General features: G+C 34.8%; 1 protein-coding gene across 7 annotated transcripts in view; it reads right to left on the bottom strand.

Moving 5' to 3' along the window:
- LOC135200190 (TOX high mobility group box family member 2-like) overlaps positions 1 to 17,261 on the bottom strand; it is a 1,058,689-nt gene that overhangs the window by 330,129 nt on the left and 711,299 nt on the right. For all 7 annotated transcript variants that reach the window (XM_064228571.1, XM_064228575.1, XM_064228567.1 and 4 more), the window contains one exon: positions 856 to 886. In XM_064228571.1, the coding sequence (XP_064084641.1) occupies positions 856 to 886 (31 nt within the window). The remainder of the gene's footprint in view (positions 1 to 855; positions 887 to 17,261) is intronic.

Raw genomic sequence — 17,261 nt, 5'->3', positions numbered from 1 at the left:
CTCCAGTTATTAGCTTCTTAATTGCTGGTTGGAGGAAGATTTTATCTATAATATCTGAGATTGTGACTCAGATATATAGATAAAATCTTCATCCAAACCTGCTATTAAAAAGGTTAAGAATCTATCAACTGCAGTGATGTAACGGCTGACCTCTGGAACTTTGGTATAAATATCGCTTGTCTGTTATTCTTATTTCATTCATATACTTGCCTGAAGGAGGAGATGGTTGTTCTCTGAAATATGGCATTAACTTTCTACCTTTAGGCGTTTTTTATGGGGACATTTGTTAGATGGAATTCTATCTTATATATATATATATATATATATATATAGATATATATATATATATATATATATATAATATATATATCACCACCTTTCTTCCTTACCAATTCCGTAAAATAGCTCCACATATAGGCTACCGTGCTAACAGTGCGACATTTACAGATGTATCGTCCACACCAAATTGACTTCATGAATACCTAGTTACAAATAGACCAAGCATATTAATCTTTCCTTTTTTATGTCTTTTCTGCGTCCATTTGCGTTTTTTGATTGCATACAGAAATAAATTATTTGAAAATGTGCTGACCAGATATTCTCGCAGAGACAGGCACAAGAGACATTCAGAATTCCTCAATTCAAATGTGTTCAAGAATGCACGAAGGCTGCATAATCTGACATAACGTCATGCATACTGATATCCGAAACAAAGGTTTTTGTTTGTATGTGTTTTTTACGTTGCATGGTTTTTACCAAATCTATTACATTGAACGACGGAAGCTTCATATAGTCTCGCTCAATACTTTCAATATTTTCTAAATATATGTTTAAAAGGACCTTCAAGTTACTGACCTGAGATCTTGATGTCGCGACAAACGCTGACCTGTAAAAAAAAAATAAAAATGTTTAGAACATCTCCTGTGCTTGTGATGCAGAGAGAGAGAGAGAGAGAGAGAGAGAGAGAGAGAGAGAGAGAGAGAGAGAGAGAGTCTGTTTATAAAAGGATAGAACATTTAGGCATATACACACACACACACACACACACACACATATAGATATATAAATAATATATAAATATATATATAATATACATATATATATATATATATATATATATATATATATATATAATATATATATATATATATATATATATATATATATATATATATATATATATATATAATATATATATATATATATATATATATTATATATATATATATATATATATATATATAATATATATATATATATATATATAATATATATATATATATATATATAATGATTAAAATACAAAGCTAAAAGGAAATTATACCATGGATGATACTATAACAAACTGAAAAAGCTCTTGAATTCCAAACATACATGACATAAATAATTACAAAATTAAACTCAACAACATCAGAGGGGGAGAACAACAGATAAGTTATATACGATTTACGAGATATTATGAGAGAAAATATATACATGCATATATACATACATACAGACACGTACATTGTAAACCTACAAATATCCAGTTAATCTTCAGATTAAAATGATGCATAAAAAACGCAAAACTACTGGAAAGACACGAATTTCAAAAGAGAAAGTACAAAATTGTTGCCCCAAACCGCCCCATCAGAATGGTAATCATTATCCCGTTCCTCTTCATCATTTAAGATATACGAGAAAACGACCGGTTAAAAGTCCCTTTTTCCCAAAGCCGACCAATAACTCGTCCCCATAATAATCTCGACTAATAGGAAGAGAATAATGCCAACGAACTACGAGAGGAGTAATAACGTATATACCTCTCTCTCTCACAAGTATATCAAAGCCCTACACAGCGGGCCTCTCTTAATGAAGTTACTCCGCTTAATTAATAGAAACAACTTGTGCCCCAACTTAATAACAAGTAGTTACCTAAGTTAGCCATTAAATGATAGTCTTCCAAATCTCTGACCCCCGCCCCCTCGGCAATCTTCAGTTTTCCTCCCACAATTCTTTTCATTTTTACTGGTTTTTTAGTGTCTTGGGAATCGCTGGTCGGTTCGTCTGTCGCTCAGATTCTATCCTCTGGTTAAGCAGAAATCCAGCGTTGGCCTCTTGATCTATTTATATCACTTGACTTTTTTCCTTTTTCTATTTTTCTTTACACTAACGTTTAGACACACACACTTGGATAAATGGGCATGCATGCACTGGTCCTGCGAAAAGGAATGATGCATACAACTTGTAATTCAGAAGTTTACATTATTCTTTGTTTGATATCGGTGCCCTATAACTTCAAACATACTTTTATCTAACACTTATATATGACAAGTGTGTGTGTGTGTGTAGTAATTCTTGCCACTTACACACTCGTGAGTTTCTTACATTCACAAATATTATGGTATAAACTTCCCTTGATATTAAATTCACTATACCATGGGAATAATTTATCCCCAAAGAGAGTTATAATTGTTAAGAGCTTCTGCCCCGGATCAGAAGCACTAATCAATTAGAATTCCCGTTGTAGGTAAGTTATTCCAAGGGTATATTGCATTCGATATTAAACACAACGGCGGCTTATACATATAAAGCATACACACAAATACATACATGTATATGTATATGTGTGTATAAGTACACACACACACACACACACACACACACATATATATATATATATATATATATATATATATATATATATATATATATATATATATATATATATATGAACGGCGATGGAGTAATGAAGCATAATACTGATGGCAAAGATAAAATGGGGGTAGGCAATTCGAAAATAGTTGTAAAAGTAAATATACAGAATAACTGTAAGATAAGGAGAGAGATATAAAATCACGGTATACGTAGAGTAAGCAAAGTGGCAGGATGAGACATGAGGTGTCTATGAGAGCCAAGAATGGAATGTACTACGAGTGGTGCGATTGGGCCAACTTTTCTTTTTAGGTGTGAAATGTCAAAGTTCACCACGAATGAAAGACATGTCGAAGATGTTGAGATAGATTACTTATAATGTATGTGTTGCATAATAATCATTTGAAAGGTGATAAGTCTTGAGATAGTTTGGCGCTGAGGAAAGGATGGAAACTATCAGCTGGCGAAAAGAATGTCATGGGAGGGCAGAGGAGAAGACGACCTGGAAAATCCTGGACGTTGGGAGTGCAATTGGTATTGGAAAGGAAGGGCATTTGCATCCAGAAGACCTATTGAATATATGCATATCACAAAGGCAGCTAATGTGATCAAAAGGTCTAGAGAAATTTTCCACAAGAATAAAGACTCACAACCTGCTATTCTTAAACACTACCCATGTAGGTTTCATGATTACCAGGCGCTGGCTAAAAACCTGCCTTTTTTTTTTTTAGTTGGTAGAAAAAAAATTCAAGCTAGAACAGTAGTGGCCAGTGCCGCCGCCAAGTGTAAAAGAATTCTCAAGATGACAAAATGTTGCTTCATGGTAGTGAAAGTGTGACTTGGAGGGTATTGAGGCCGTAATGGGAGAGTAGAATAATCGTTCCTTTGTATACTGTAAAGCGTACAAATATAAGGACATGACTAGGTGAGCTGTATTCTAGGATTTTCACTGCGAAGATGAGATATATCCCCAGGAATGGTACGGGAATAACAGTGTGGATTTCGAGAAGGAAGAGGGCGTGTGGATCAGTTTTTTTTTTTTTTTTTAAAAGTCGTGTGAGATAAGCGAATGTAGTATAAATGGACTTAAAAAATCATCGAACAGAATTGATAAAGGTACAGCGAAGAAAGTACTAATGATTAAAAGTTCTTAAGATGGAAGTGATGGGGTTGTGGATAATTCATAATGTTAACAGAGAAGTAGGGAAGAATTCCTAGAAAATGAAGATCTATAGGGAGGAAGTATTAGAAAATAAGGACATTATTGGGCAGAGTAATTCCACGATTGAACAGGGAAAGTATGAAAGTTGCAGTGACAGTGTTTCGTTGTTTTCCCAGGAGAAAACCTCAGCTCTTGGAAATAGGTTCACGCACACACACATATATATGTGTGTGTGTGTGTGTGTGTGCTTTGCATTACCTGTGTATAACGTTACATACACGCATTCTTTACAGAATTTACAAGTTATGCCATGGCTCTTGGTTCTATTTGTGCTGCAAAAGAAAACTTTTTCGCTGATTTTATCAGTTTATTCCTAAAAGTTTTGGGAGCTTTGCGCACACCATAATCTTATAAGTCATAATAAGTTCTGAAGGTTTTTCTCTTGGCCCAATACCGATAGAAATTCCTACTTTCATCTCAATACCTAAGTTAGTCAAATATACACACGCACGTACGCATTCACTTACAGACCCAAATTTATATATATATATATTATATATATATATATATATATATATATATATATAGATATATATATATATATATATATATATATATATATATATATATATATATATATAAGATATATATATATATATATATATATATATATTACTGTATATAATACTTGTTCATCTAGTAATCAGTTTTCCCGGATAAGGGCTCAGTTCCTCAAGATTCCATAACAATTAAAATTTAATCGGGTTTTTCGCTTACAATTACTGATATGCTATACTTTTCAAAAAAAAAAAAAAATAATCGACTACCAAAGATGTCATGAAAAACTAAAGATGTTTAAGAACAGCTTTCTTAGCAATCCATTACAAACTTACTTTCATTGCAATGTATATGATATTATTAAGAAGAATAATATCAAATATAATTACAAACAGACACACACACACACACATATATATGACAACTGGAAAAATAATGTATATAGAATGTATATAATGACTGCGGTGCAGTGTACAATTGAGAAACCAATAGGAAATAACTAAACGAATAAGAACAAAACCACATCACCACCATTAATAACAGAAACAACAAAAGCAACAACCACAATAACAAGAGGAGAAGTAATTTAAGCAACGAAATACGTCCCAGTCTAAATTAAACTAATGCAATAATGAACATGAAAGTTGAATAAAACCCAAATAAAAGTTACACCAAGTGAGGGAGAACACGAGATAATTACTGCCTGTTGCACACACACGCAAGAAGAACAAGTGGCCGGTGTACACGTCACGTATACAATGAATTTAATGCAGATAATGACACCTAGTGTGCCGTATCGATTTGTATAACTGTACTCCCACGTTTACTTTTCCATAACCATTTCCTTTGTACCTGAATTGACTTCTTTTTCGTTTTCTCAATCAGTCACTAGACGAACATCACGCATTTTTTATTCAAGTCCTTCGACACCTGAATATCACGGTTTTATTCATGGATTCGCCTACTGCTAATATTGACTGTAGCTGTCTGCTCATTTTTAGAGTATTTTCTCTCTCTCGCTCCTCTCAATGTATGTATGTATGTATGTATGTATGTTTGTGTGCGTGTGTGTGTGTATGTAAATTTTTGAAATCACCCAACGCATTATATATATGCAGATGTACCAAGGCAGTAAATGAAATAATACCATGTTTTCCATATGGTACCTCTATACACACATACACATACATACATAACATACATACTATACATACATACATATATATATATATATATATATTATATATATATACATATATATGTATATATATATAATAGTAATTATAGATATAATAGATAAGATAGTAGGGTATATATTATATAGATATATATTATATTAGATTATATATAATAGATATATATATAAGTGATATATATATGTGTGTGTGTGTGTGTGTGTGTGTATGTGTGTGTGTGAGGTGTGTGTGTGTGTCAAGGTACCGTATGGAGAAATTAAACATGGAATCATTTCATTTGCCGCCTTGGTACGTCTGCATATATATAATGCGTTGGGTGACCTCCAACGGTTTACAGACATGCACACGTGTATTAGCGTATGTGTAAAATTTTTAACATTTTAATTTCGATTCGTGTTTCTCCGTCATTTTTTGACTGAACTTTGCTAAACACGTATAATAGAATGTAATTCCATTGTCACTGTATATCAGCCCGGAGGACGACCACGGATGGTTGAAACAGCTGTCGACATAAGACTACATAAATATAGCTGTATCGTAGCGGTTTTGTTTATCTCTCCTCAAGACTGGAAAAGCTCGGAAGATATTTGGAGTTTTGCCAGTGGATTCTGGAAGCCACGCAAGCATTGGCATTTGAAGAAAATGAAGAAAAGACCGTGCTAGAAATATATAGAAATACACACACACATCACACACACACACACACACACACACACACACACACACACACACACATATTATATATATATATACATATATAGATATATATATATAGATATATATATATATAATACAGTATATATATATATAGATATATATATATATATATATATATATATATATATATACACATATATAATAAGATTTCAATATTTTTTAATACTCTTTATAAATTAGTTTCATGTATAATTTCAGGCTAAAATTCCGTAGTATTACTTGATGGCTACGTACAATAAAAATCTATATGACTTTGCACTCTTTTCAACCGATTACACACACACACACACACACACACACACACACACACACACACACATATATTATATATATATATATATATATATATATATATATAGTATATTGTATGGCTTGTAGGAGAAGAAATTTTTAGGAAGGAACCTAATTCCTAAATAGGTAAACCAACAATTTCTTAAAACGTTCACATTTTTTTTAAATCGCAAACTACTACAGTCATCATTTATACGATTAATAATGTCGACTAAATGAATCTAGGAGAGTGCTGAAGTGTGTCGCATGAGTTACAATAAATGGCATACCAGTATTTACGAGTCCTTTAAACTATCATGAATTACAATAGTGTAAAAGTCATTTATGTCCTTTTACTCTTCTTGGGGGATTATACTTACCATATATATCTATAGTTACAATATATATCTACCGTCCCTAAGTGTAAGAATAGTAATGGCTACTAGGTATTATTGTTTTATATTGTATTGTGTTTTTTTACTTAAATAATTAAAGTAAGATTAGGCACATTTTCAGATGAAATCCCTGGTCAACTCATATTTGATAACCAGCACGGGGATTCAAGCTTAAAGAATTCTGGAAATGTTGAGGTTCACATTTCCGTTCATAATGATTTATAGGTTAATTAGCTCGTACTTGCAACACGTTTTTACTGACCTCAATGTGGGTGAAAAGAAAGCTATGCTACAGGCACCAATATAAAAGAACCGAAAGTCAAGTAAGGGAAAGAAAGCGATGTTTCGCGAACTAAAAAACATACACAAAACAAATATAAATTCAGCGGAGAAGTCTCTCTCTGAACTTAGCATCAGATAGTACTAGCCGTTTTCCCAACAGCAAAAACAAGGACCCTCCCCCTTTATCTTTCTTTCTTTCTTTCTCTCTCTTAAACTATCGTTAATAGCATCTAATTTTCCTGTCACGTGAGATACATTCCGAAACACTATATTTTTCCTTGAGACAACCATCTTTTTTATCTCCTCATTTCTCCCTTGAAAGAACCCGTATTAAGCCAGGACATAGAGCCGATATTCCCGTGCTGTAAATAGCTTCAATCGCCGCCATACGTGATTCTGGTCAAAACAGTTACAAACAACTTTGCAATTTCACAACTCACTGAGTGATATATTTGACACATATCCACGATATATCGTCATTCTTTAGGCTGAAAAAAGTTAACTTTCCCGTGATTCTAGTTTATCGTATTAGCAGTATTCTTGTGTGTGTATATTTGTATCCATGCGCATGTAAACTTATTCTATACATACGTGTGTGGGTTACGATAACGTACAAATTTATATATATATATATACGTATATATACATATATATATATATATATGTGTGTGTGTGTATGTGTGTGTTGTGTGTGATTATATACTGCACATAGTAACTTCTAAGCCGAAAAAAAAAGAGAGAATATTCTTTGATGCCTTAGGACGAAGTCATCTACTTAAAAGATATTGAAACAGAACTGATGCCATTATCAGGTGGGCCAATACCGAGATTTGTGTTATTAGTTTAACGTTCGGTTCAGGAGATTCTGTCGAAACTTTTGTCGTTTTTCCTCTACTGTAAACGGTTCGTTGACGTTGCGATGTTTACGTCCCTTATCGCAAATGCTACAGCGGCTCCGTGAACGGAGGGGCGAGAAAGGACCCAGAAAAGGAATAGGAGAGGGATGGGTGGGTGTACTTTGGGGACAAAATGGGAAGTGTGGGTGGGGAAGATGGGATATGGGGTTGCATTGGGGGGGGGGGGCAAGAGGGAACTTGCAAGGCTGGACAGAAGGGAAGAGGACAGGCGCAGGCAATGCTGGAAGAGACGAGAGGGAAGGATTGGACTCCGACGGGGAGTTGCAAAGAGAGAAAAGGGCTGCGTGACAGAAAAGAAGAGAAGAACGGGATAAAATGGGATTGGATTAGTGAAACGGCCGGGATAAAGATGTAAGCGATGTACATACATAAATTTAAACACATATGATAATGAACATTATACATTGTGAGTGGTTGAATCTGCCAAAATGAGAGAGCTATGGTGGAATCATGCTCACAAAATAGCACTGGGAATATAACCAAATAAAGATACTCATAACAATTATCATAACAAAATAATGCCTTTCTATGTTGAATGGAAGAGATTAAGGTCATATCCGTGTACTACAACACAAATACGATCTTCTAATTCCTTATTTTTGAAATAACAGAGAACGCATCAACATTTCAGAGAGCTTTCGCCTCAGCGTTAAATTCCAGAGCTTGCCATGAATTCATCATGGGAAAGGACCTATTGTCGCTTGCAAAGATTAGTGAGAAAAGTGGAATGCTTTCAGTGTCAAATATTATTTCCGCTCTCAGTCACCCAACGGTTAGTAAGCAAATTACCACCATGGTGCTCACACACACACACACACACACACACACACAAAAGTGGTTACTGAGGAAAACGTTTAAAAATCACATTTACATGGAATCAAACTCATGTAAAGACATAAAACATGCGTCCGCCCACAGACACAGACTCACATTTTTAAGGTGCAACAGGAGGAAAACTTACTAGCTGCACTCTGAAATAATTTTTTGAAGGTGGAAAGTAAGATGGAAGAAAGAGAATATGAGCGGAGGTAGTGTAAAATGAATGAAAGGTGTTGCGGCTCGGGGGCCGATGACGGCAATACCGCACAACTGGGATTCGGGCTGCCTGCACTTTCCCAAAGTGGACATCGGGGTCGCCATTTTCCTTGTACGATAAACATACACACTGACACACACACACACACACACACACACACACACACACACACACACATATATATATATAATATATATATATATATATATATATATATATATATATATATATATATATATATATGCGTTTATATGCATGTATGTACGTATCCTGAAGGTACAGAGATGGGACTTTTTAAGTATGTCCATATCTTGTTCAGTACAGCCCAATGAAGAATAATAATGTAGGGTATACCAACGATGAACTTACAACGGTTGAAAATGAAATGTGGACTTGCAGTATTAGATTTCAGTTCACCATCACGATCGAAGTCATTTTAGTGATGGAGCTCACATTAATCTACACTAAAGCGCACAAACAACAGTTGACTTATTAACTGGCTTTGATTACTTATGCATTAAATGTATTCGAAAGAAATTTGGGATTTGTAAGATTATCTCTCGGAACCAATTTACCTCCAATTCAACTTTACCATAATTAACTATAATAATATACAGTTTTAAACGTAACTACTCAATAATTAACTGAAATTAGATATTCTAAACGTAACTACTTAATAATTAACCGTAATTAGATATTTCTGAAGGACATAAATGACAATTTTAGCTCTAAATAAATACAGAGAACATATCCCACACAGATCACAACGATGGTAATCGTTTTAACTTTTAATAATGAATTTTTTTATTTATGTACAAATGAAAATTCAACTGCTTCATTTTACTATGAAACTACTCTATGTCCTGAAGGCGCTTACAATGGTAACATCAAAACTGCTACTAGTTTTGCAATAAAGTCACTGGTAATAGATTGTCTGCTTGCCAATTTGTAGGATGACCAAATGTTTCCCGATAGCAACATTCCGTTTTAATTTTCCTTCCAAGTTAAACTTGGTAATCCTCACCTACTGGTATCGTTAATAAGAAAATATAAATAAAAAATGTAAAAAAATTAAGTACAGAGACAAACGACTAGAGGAAACTTGCAATTAACAAATAAAGTATCTTATCAACTTCGTGTTACAATCTTCAAAGAACTACTGGCTTTGATGACTCAATACAAAAAATATCACTTACACAATATGGATAATACAATAGATATTATTTATATATCTTGTCCGATTATCTCCGAGAACCAATTATTCTTAATTGCTATCTCAACTACCTTCATTGTATACAACTCCCGACTCACTGATATAATCAAGTTCACTTATATTTTGTTTTGCCTCTCAATAACAATAGGGATAAAGCGAAGTCAGCAACGCTGACATTCATCTCCGTGAACACATGATTCCCATATTGACATGCGCAAGGAAATGAAATGCAACTGACTTCTGAGGTATAGTGAGTATGAAGCGATACGATGCTATGAAATTCATTTCAACAAAGTGGAGCCTGCAATAACTTGATTCTACTATTCGGCCACAGGCACCGGAGTTGCTCCAGCTGAGTGGAACTGCGAAGGTCAGAAAGCAAAAAGAATCAGGTGAACCGCGGACCTGCTCGGTCAAGGCAGTGCGATATTGTTTACATTTTTTATCAGGTCATATTGGTCTCTGATTCCGAGAAGAACGGAAGGAACTTTAAATCGCTAAGGCAGACAAAGATTTAAAATAGAAGGTACTGTGATAGTGTTATATGCTGACCGATCTACATAAGCATGACATTCAAATACGGACTTGAGACAACTGAAAACAGTTTTGAATCGAAATATAGCATAAAACGATATAGAAAAAGATGGAGTAATGAATGTTAGTGCCTATAACCGGTTGGGTGGAATGCAGAATCCCAATGGTAGTTACACTCAGGGAGCCAAGAAGAAACTAAAGGCACTCTATCATACCAATATCTTTTCATAAAATTCTACAGTCGCAGCCAACGTTCTCTTATTGCGAACATGGCACAAATTTTCTTTAATCTTATTAACAATACCGAAGGGGAAGCAATCAGGTTCCAAACCATAAAGCCTTATTTGCCCGGAGTATTAGTTTCAAGTCAAATTCATCTGTAAACACCTATTCGCCTCTGTATGTTTACTGCATATTATTCTCGCACAAGGCTCCTCGAATTTGTGGTAGATAACCTATGCAACATGATTTTGATTTTCTTTTGTAGATCATCTTTTTTTAGATAATCACAAGGTTCTACGGTTGAAGGGTACATAACACTCATTCATGTATATCTACAAACAATATTTAAATATAAATGAGCGTTGTGCGCGCCTCATAATAGTATCTATATTATGCAATTCAAAGTATCAACGTGCAACAGATAAAAGTAAAAAGATGAAATTGGATCATCCATTTATAACATCCTGAAGCTATGGAAATTTCTCACACGCAGTTGAACACACAGATACGGCAAACACGAAGAGCGCTTTTCAGTCAGTCAAGAAAGATGCTAAACACCCCCAAGATTCCAAGATCGAGGCAAACGGCGCAGCCAATACGAAGCAGCAGCACAGCAGGAGAGAGAGAGAGAGAGAGAGAGAGAGAGAGAGAGAGAGAGAGAGAGAGAGAGAGAGAGAGAATTTCTTCAAACTATAGAACAACAAGCGGAAAATATAAATTGAATTTAATTTTAAAATTTCATTAATATGAGATGAAAAAAGCAAAATTGCCGTCGATCGTGTTGCACAACCGTATACCCTTTTAAGAAAAGCAAGAATCGAGACTGAAAAGGAGAAATAAATAGCACGAAAACAAAATGGAACTTGTGTGCAACAACATGCAGACATCCACTCAAACAAACTCCTTAGAAAAAAAGGGCTTTATTATCTAATATATTATTTTCTTTCGGGCTTGGAGCGAAAATTTCAGAAACTTTGCGTTCAGTTTCATTCCACAGACGGCACACTAAAGAATCAATACAGATGAGTCTGCAAGTAGATTGCTTGAGAAAAGATGGTGTTCGAAAACTGTCACTAGCTTCGGGGCGTTAGATTACTTGAGAAGAAACAACCCTTCATGTATCTACATTCTTCACCTGATGTATCAATTGAGCAAACAGGGGGTATACTAGATATGTCAGAGTACATTAAACTTACACACATATTTACAAATAACTTATATATGGAGAGAGAGAGAGAGAGAGAGAGAGACTCCTTAAATACACGATCCACTACAGCAGACGAAAGCACAATTAAGCGCCGATCCCAAACCAAAAGAACAAGAGGTTATCCCAAGTGTCAGACACACATTCTTCCTTTTGTGGTGAACAGCCACAACCCTCCATTCAACCCTAAAAACTAGTAAAAAGAGTCGTCGTGTAACCTGTGTTCTCAGCCAGACACCGGACGGGACGGGACGGGACAGGACAAAACGGAATAGCAACGCAGTCAGGAACGACAAGTCTATCCTTTCCCTTCCAAAAATTCTCCGTCTCTTTCTTCATCGCACTAAAGCCGGTAAGGAGGCAATATTTATCCATCAAATACCAACTGGAAGGTTGCCAGGCTGCTCTAACCAACACCGACGGAGGAAATACTGAAATCAGACCTTGTGGCGTTTGGCCGTAAGGTCTGCGGCAGCCTGACGTCGCAACCAAGAGGGATAGGCCTGAGGAGCCTCTCCCTCACCCGTCTTGTAAGTTTGTAGTATGATATGTGCTCCGCTTATTCTGCTCTGACTGCCTTATAACCTATCTCAAACACACTAAGTACAGCACCCAACTCACATGGAACAAAAATCAATACACGAATTTAAAAGGAAGAAAGAGGGAAGGTGTACGGACGCATATAAAACCGGCATCCAATTTCTTTAATTCATGTGTGGGTTCTGGGAATGTATGTACACATAATATATATATATATATATATATATATATATATATATATATATATATATATAAAAACTGACTCACGAAAGTTTGGAAAGTGATAAATGCATAAGTAAAGGTATAAGCCACGAAGGAAAGTGAAACACTGGAGTAACTACAAGATCTTTAGACTCAACGTCCTTTACTTAGCAGACTGGCTGACATACATGAGAAACTGAGAGGACAAGGAAGGGTCGTATAAAGAAAATAGGGATTATAAGGAGATAAGTACCTAGAATCCAACACACCTGGAGAATTATAACCTTCCCAAACGAAAATAAACATGGGCACAATTTCTAAGAGGTTTACAAAAAGATTAAGTCCAACTGCTCAGACACAGGGACAAGACAATTAATGGATTATACAGGGCGGTAACTGACCACATTCAAACCTTTCGTAAACAAAAACTTATTCACAAAACATATTAAAAATACATATAAAAAGAAAATATCTATAAGGCAACTAATTTGTATTTAAGTCTGCAATGGTATCTTTGAGGTAAATTTTCATCATGTTACAAATACTAAGGTCTAAATGAAACAGGCCATGACTAATAATAAAATTACAATGGGAAGTAAGTTGTATAATGGCAGATTCTGAAAGATTTCGTGATAAGACATCTTTGATCTTGCAATTACTGAACTGCCAATCCAATTTATCCGTGGTTGTTTTCACTTAAATAAATTAGTATTGCATTAGATGTTTGCCCAGTTATGACAGAATATTTATGCTGTTTGATTCTCACTTCTAAGCTCTTGCTAGATTGCCCGACATGAAAGGAGGGGTAGTCCATACATGGGATTCCATATATTATGTTGTTGCTTTCCCTAGGGCCATTTTTTATTAACATTCCTTTTAGTGTGTTATTATAGGAAAAAACGAGGTTGACCTTAAAAGATTTTATGGTTTCAAACCCGTTAAAATAAGGCAAGCTGAGAATGTTCTTAGAAGTTTCTTTCTCTGTGTTGCTTACACCATAAAACTTTAAACTTTTTGTGGGCTTCATTATAGCAAATATCTAATATATGTGAAGGATAACATAAATCTTTCCTTATTTTTCTTATGTATTCAATTTCTTGATCCAAATATAGTGGACTGACAATATGCAATGCTCGTAAAAACATAGAAGAAAAAATTGATATTTTGATATCAAGATGATGGCCAGAATAGAAATGAACGTAAGTTGATGGTTGGTTTCCTATAAATACTGAATTTACATTAAGAGAGGGAGGCAACTATCTTTTTTCCAATTCTAGAGTAAACTTAATCGATGGTACCTGATTATTTAATTTAGAGAGTAAATCTTTTACATCAATACCAGCAGGCAAAGCAGCTAAAATATCATCAACATATCTACACCACTTTAAAGGAATATAAATGATATTATGTAAATATCGTTTTTCAAAGAATTCCATGTACAAATTTGAGAGGAGTGGTGATAAATGGTTGCCCATTGCCATACCAAATAATTGTTGATAAAATTCACCAATGAATATAAACTTACAATCACAAATGCACAACTAGTGAGTGAAATAATGTGACTTACAGGTAGAGGTATTTCATGCTGAGTTAGTTCATTACTAAGATACTCTAAAATAGTCTATAGGGACTTTAGTAAAGAGAGAACGTACATCAAAACTAACGAATTTATCAGCGGGGCAAAAATGTGGTCAGTTGCCGCCCTGTATAATCCTTTAATTGTCTTGTCATTGTGTCTGATGAAAGTGGATAACCTCCTTTCATAATGTCAGCTACTTCATGCATCTCCACGGAAGTCTCATCACCCTCCCGCATTGTAACATTTACCTCTACCTTTCCTGCACTCGTGCTATACAATGAGGCCCTTCCTTTACAATACCTTTTCCATGTCATCTAGATACTGGCTAGGTCTTCCTGAGTGCAATCCCCTCCACAAAGGAGAACTGATTCAATAACCCTTTCTTGTATTCCCACCTAGGCTTCCACAAGATATAAGTAACTATCCCAGTTAAATGGTATTTAAGAGCTCTAAAATCCATCATGTTCAATGAATGGCAGCATTTATGGAGTAGAACTTGATAATAATCAATTAAAGCAGGTCAACCCCATAACTGAATTATGGCATGCTTCGAACCAAAACGAGTGCCACAATGGGACCAGCTATCTAGTCCTCGAATGGCCCACACTCATTTTACCCATAGATATTTCATGAAGAGCCCACACGGCACAATCCCTATAGGCAAAAAATTCCCTCCCTAAAACCTTTTTTCCTTCACCTGTTCTATGAAACACCTCTTCTTCAGTTCTGTCTAACCAAATACACTGCTTCCATCTTCCACTAACCATAAGACTATTCATTACTTTATACTCCTAGTCATCATCTACCCACATAACCCTACTTTTCCTCGCATTCAGTCTTAACTCTCCTCTCACTCAAAAATTGAAAGCTATTGAATTGTTTAATCCAGTTTTTTTTCCCTTTCAAATATCCCATCAGACGTTTCATTTTTAACATCGCTCATTCCAAATTCAATTCATGACCCATTTTCTTATCCAACAACTTTGCAATTGAGAGATAATCCTTTTCTCTAATTTCTTGCATCACTCCATCCATATGACTATTGAACAGCCATGGGAATATAACACACCTCGTCTCAGACCAGCATTTACACCACACAAGTCACTGTCATCTACAAAATCTACCACGTTTGCTTACATAAATACCTTTTGATTGCTCCCAATAACTTTAATCCTCATATATAAAATACATCATCAAAACCCTTCACGCTGCTTCTCTGCCAATTCTATCATAAGCATTTTCCATTTCCTAAACGATTCACATACTTGTTTCAAAGCACACAATGTTCATCCTTCCTTTGTTCGAACCCATACTGCTCTTCCACTATAATTCATTCTGTCATCTGTATATTATTTTCTAGAAACATTTTATGTCTAGCACAATTTTTTCCTTCCTCATTAACCACAGAGCTTCTACTTACCTTTGAAATCTCAGCACATCCACCATTTCATACTCTCCAAATCATGTACGTATAGAGTAACACTTATTCTCATTCTTTTCCATTCACCACAGCTTTTTCTCCTGCCACACTCGATCTTCCCGATACTATCCCAAAACTAAGTGTTCCTGACGAAACAAGCCCTATCCCATTCCTTCACTCAGCACCTCAAATACTGTTAGTCGTTTAACAGTACTGCAGTGTCTGACGAAACACTCGGAATAGTATCTGCACAAAAAGGGCAGAGGCCATCTTCCCCCAGAAAAGGTAATGGTTTCTGTATTAATGCTATAGAGAGGTGAAACAACGACAAAACCTCCCTAATATGATAGCATTAGAAACTGCGAATGTCATGAATAAAATTTTAGTATTATTATTTTTATTATTATCTTTAGTATTATTATTAATTAGATTTAGTAGTTTAAACTATGAGACAGCTCTCAGTAAATGATAAATAATTAACAAAACCATGACCGGAATAGGCAGACTGGAAAAGTTACTGACGAAAAACAGGAAATGAGTAGGAAGGAAAACAGGACCCCAATACACACCTACAGAAATTGAGAAAGGAACATATGGTGTACCATCAACGACAACAAAAAACGAAGATAATGAACTGTTAGATAAAAAATACTGTGTTTACAGGGAAATAGAGTAAAGCCGTATTCAGGAAGGCTGAATGTCAGTTTTATGCTATATTGTCTACTGCCTTAGAAATATATGTAGAGCGGCTAAAAGAGGCTGTCTTTTGTACTGCGGGGTAGTTGATCAATCATCAACAACTGAAAAAATATGATTCCTAACAGGTCTTGAGATACAAAATCCATATTGATAATGTGGCTATATATATATATATATATATATATATATATATATATCATATATATATATATATATATATATATATATATATATATTATATATATATATTATATATATATATTCTAAACCATGCAAGAATACATTATTTCACTCTTTCACTCTGATACACACACACAAAAACACACACACACACACATATGTATATATATAGATAGATAGATAGACAGATACTAGTTGACATAATTGCACTGCCCAGGAAAACTGAATGACAACCAATAAACTCTCTCTTTCTCTTTCCAACACCCCCTCTAACTCTCTCTCACTCTCTCCATTTCCGGTTT

This window comes from Macrobrachium nipponense, chromosome 26, assembly GCF_015104395.2.
Source record: "Macrobrachium nipponense isolate FS-2020 chromosome 26, ASM1510439v2, whole genome shotgun sequence".
Classification (NCBI taxonomy): domain Eukaryota; kingdom Metazoa; phylum Arthropoda; class Malacostraca; order Decapoda; family Palaemonidae; genus Macrobrachium; species Macrobrachium nipponense.
Note: the sequence above shows the minus strand (reverse complement) of the source record. Positions and strands in the feature narration are given on the sequence as shown.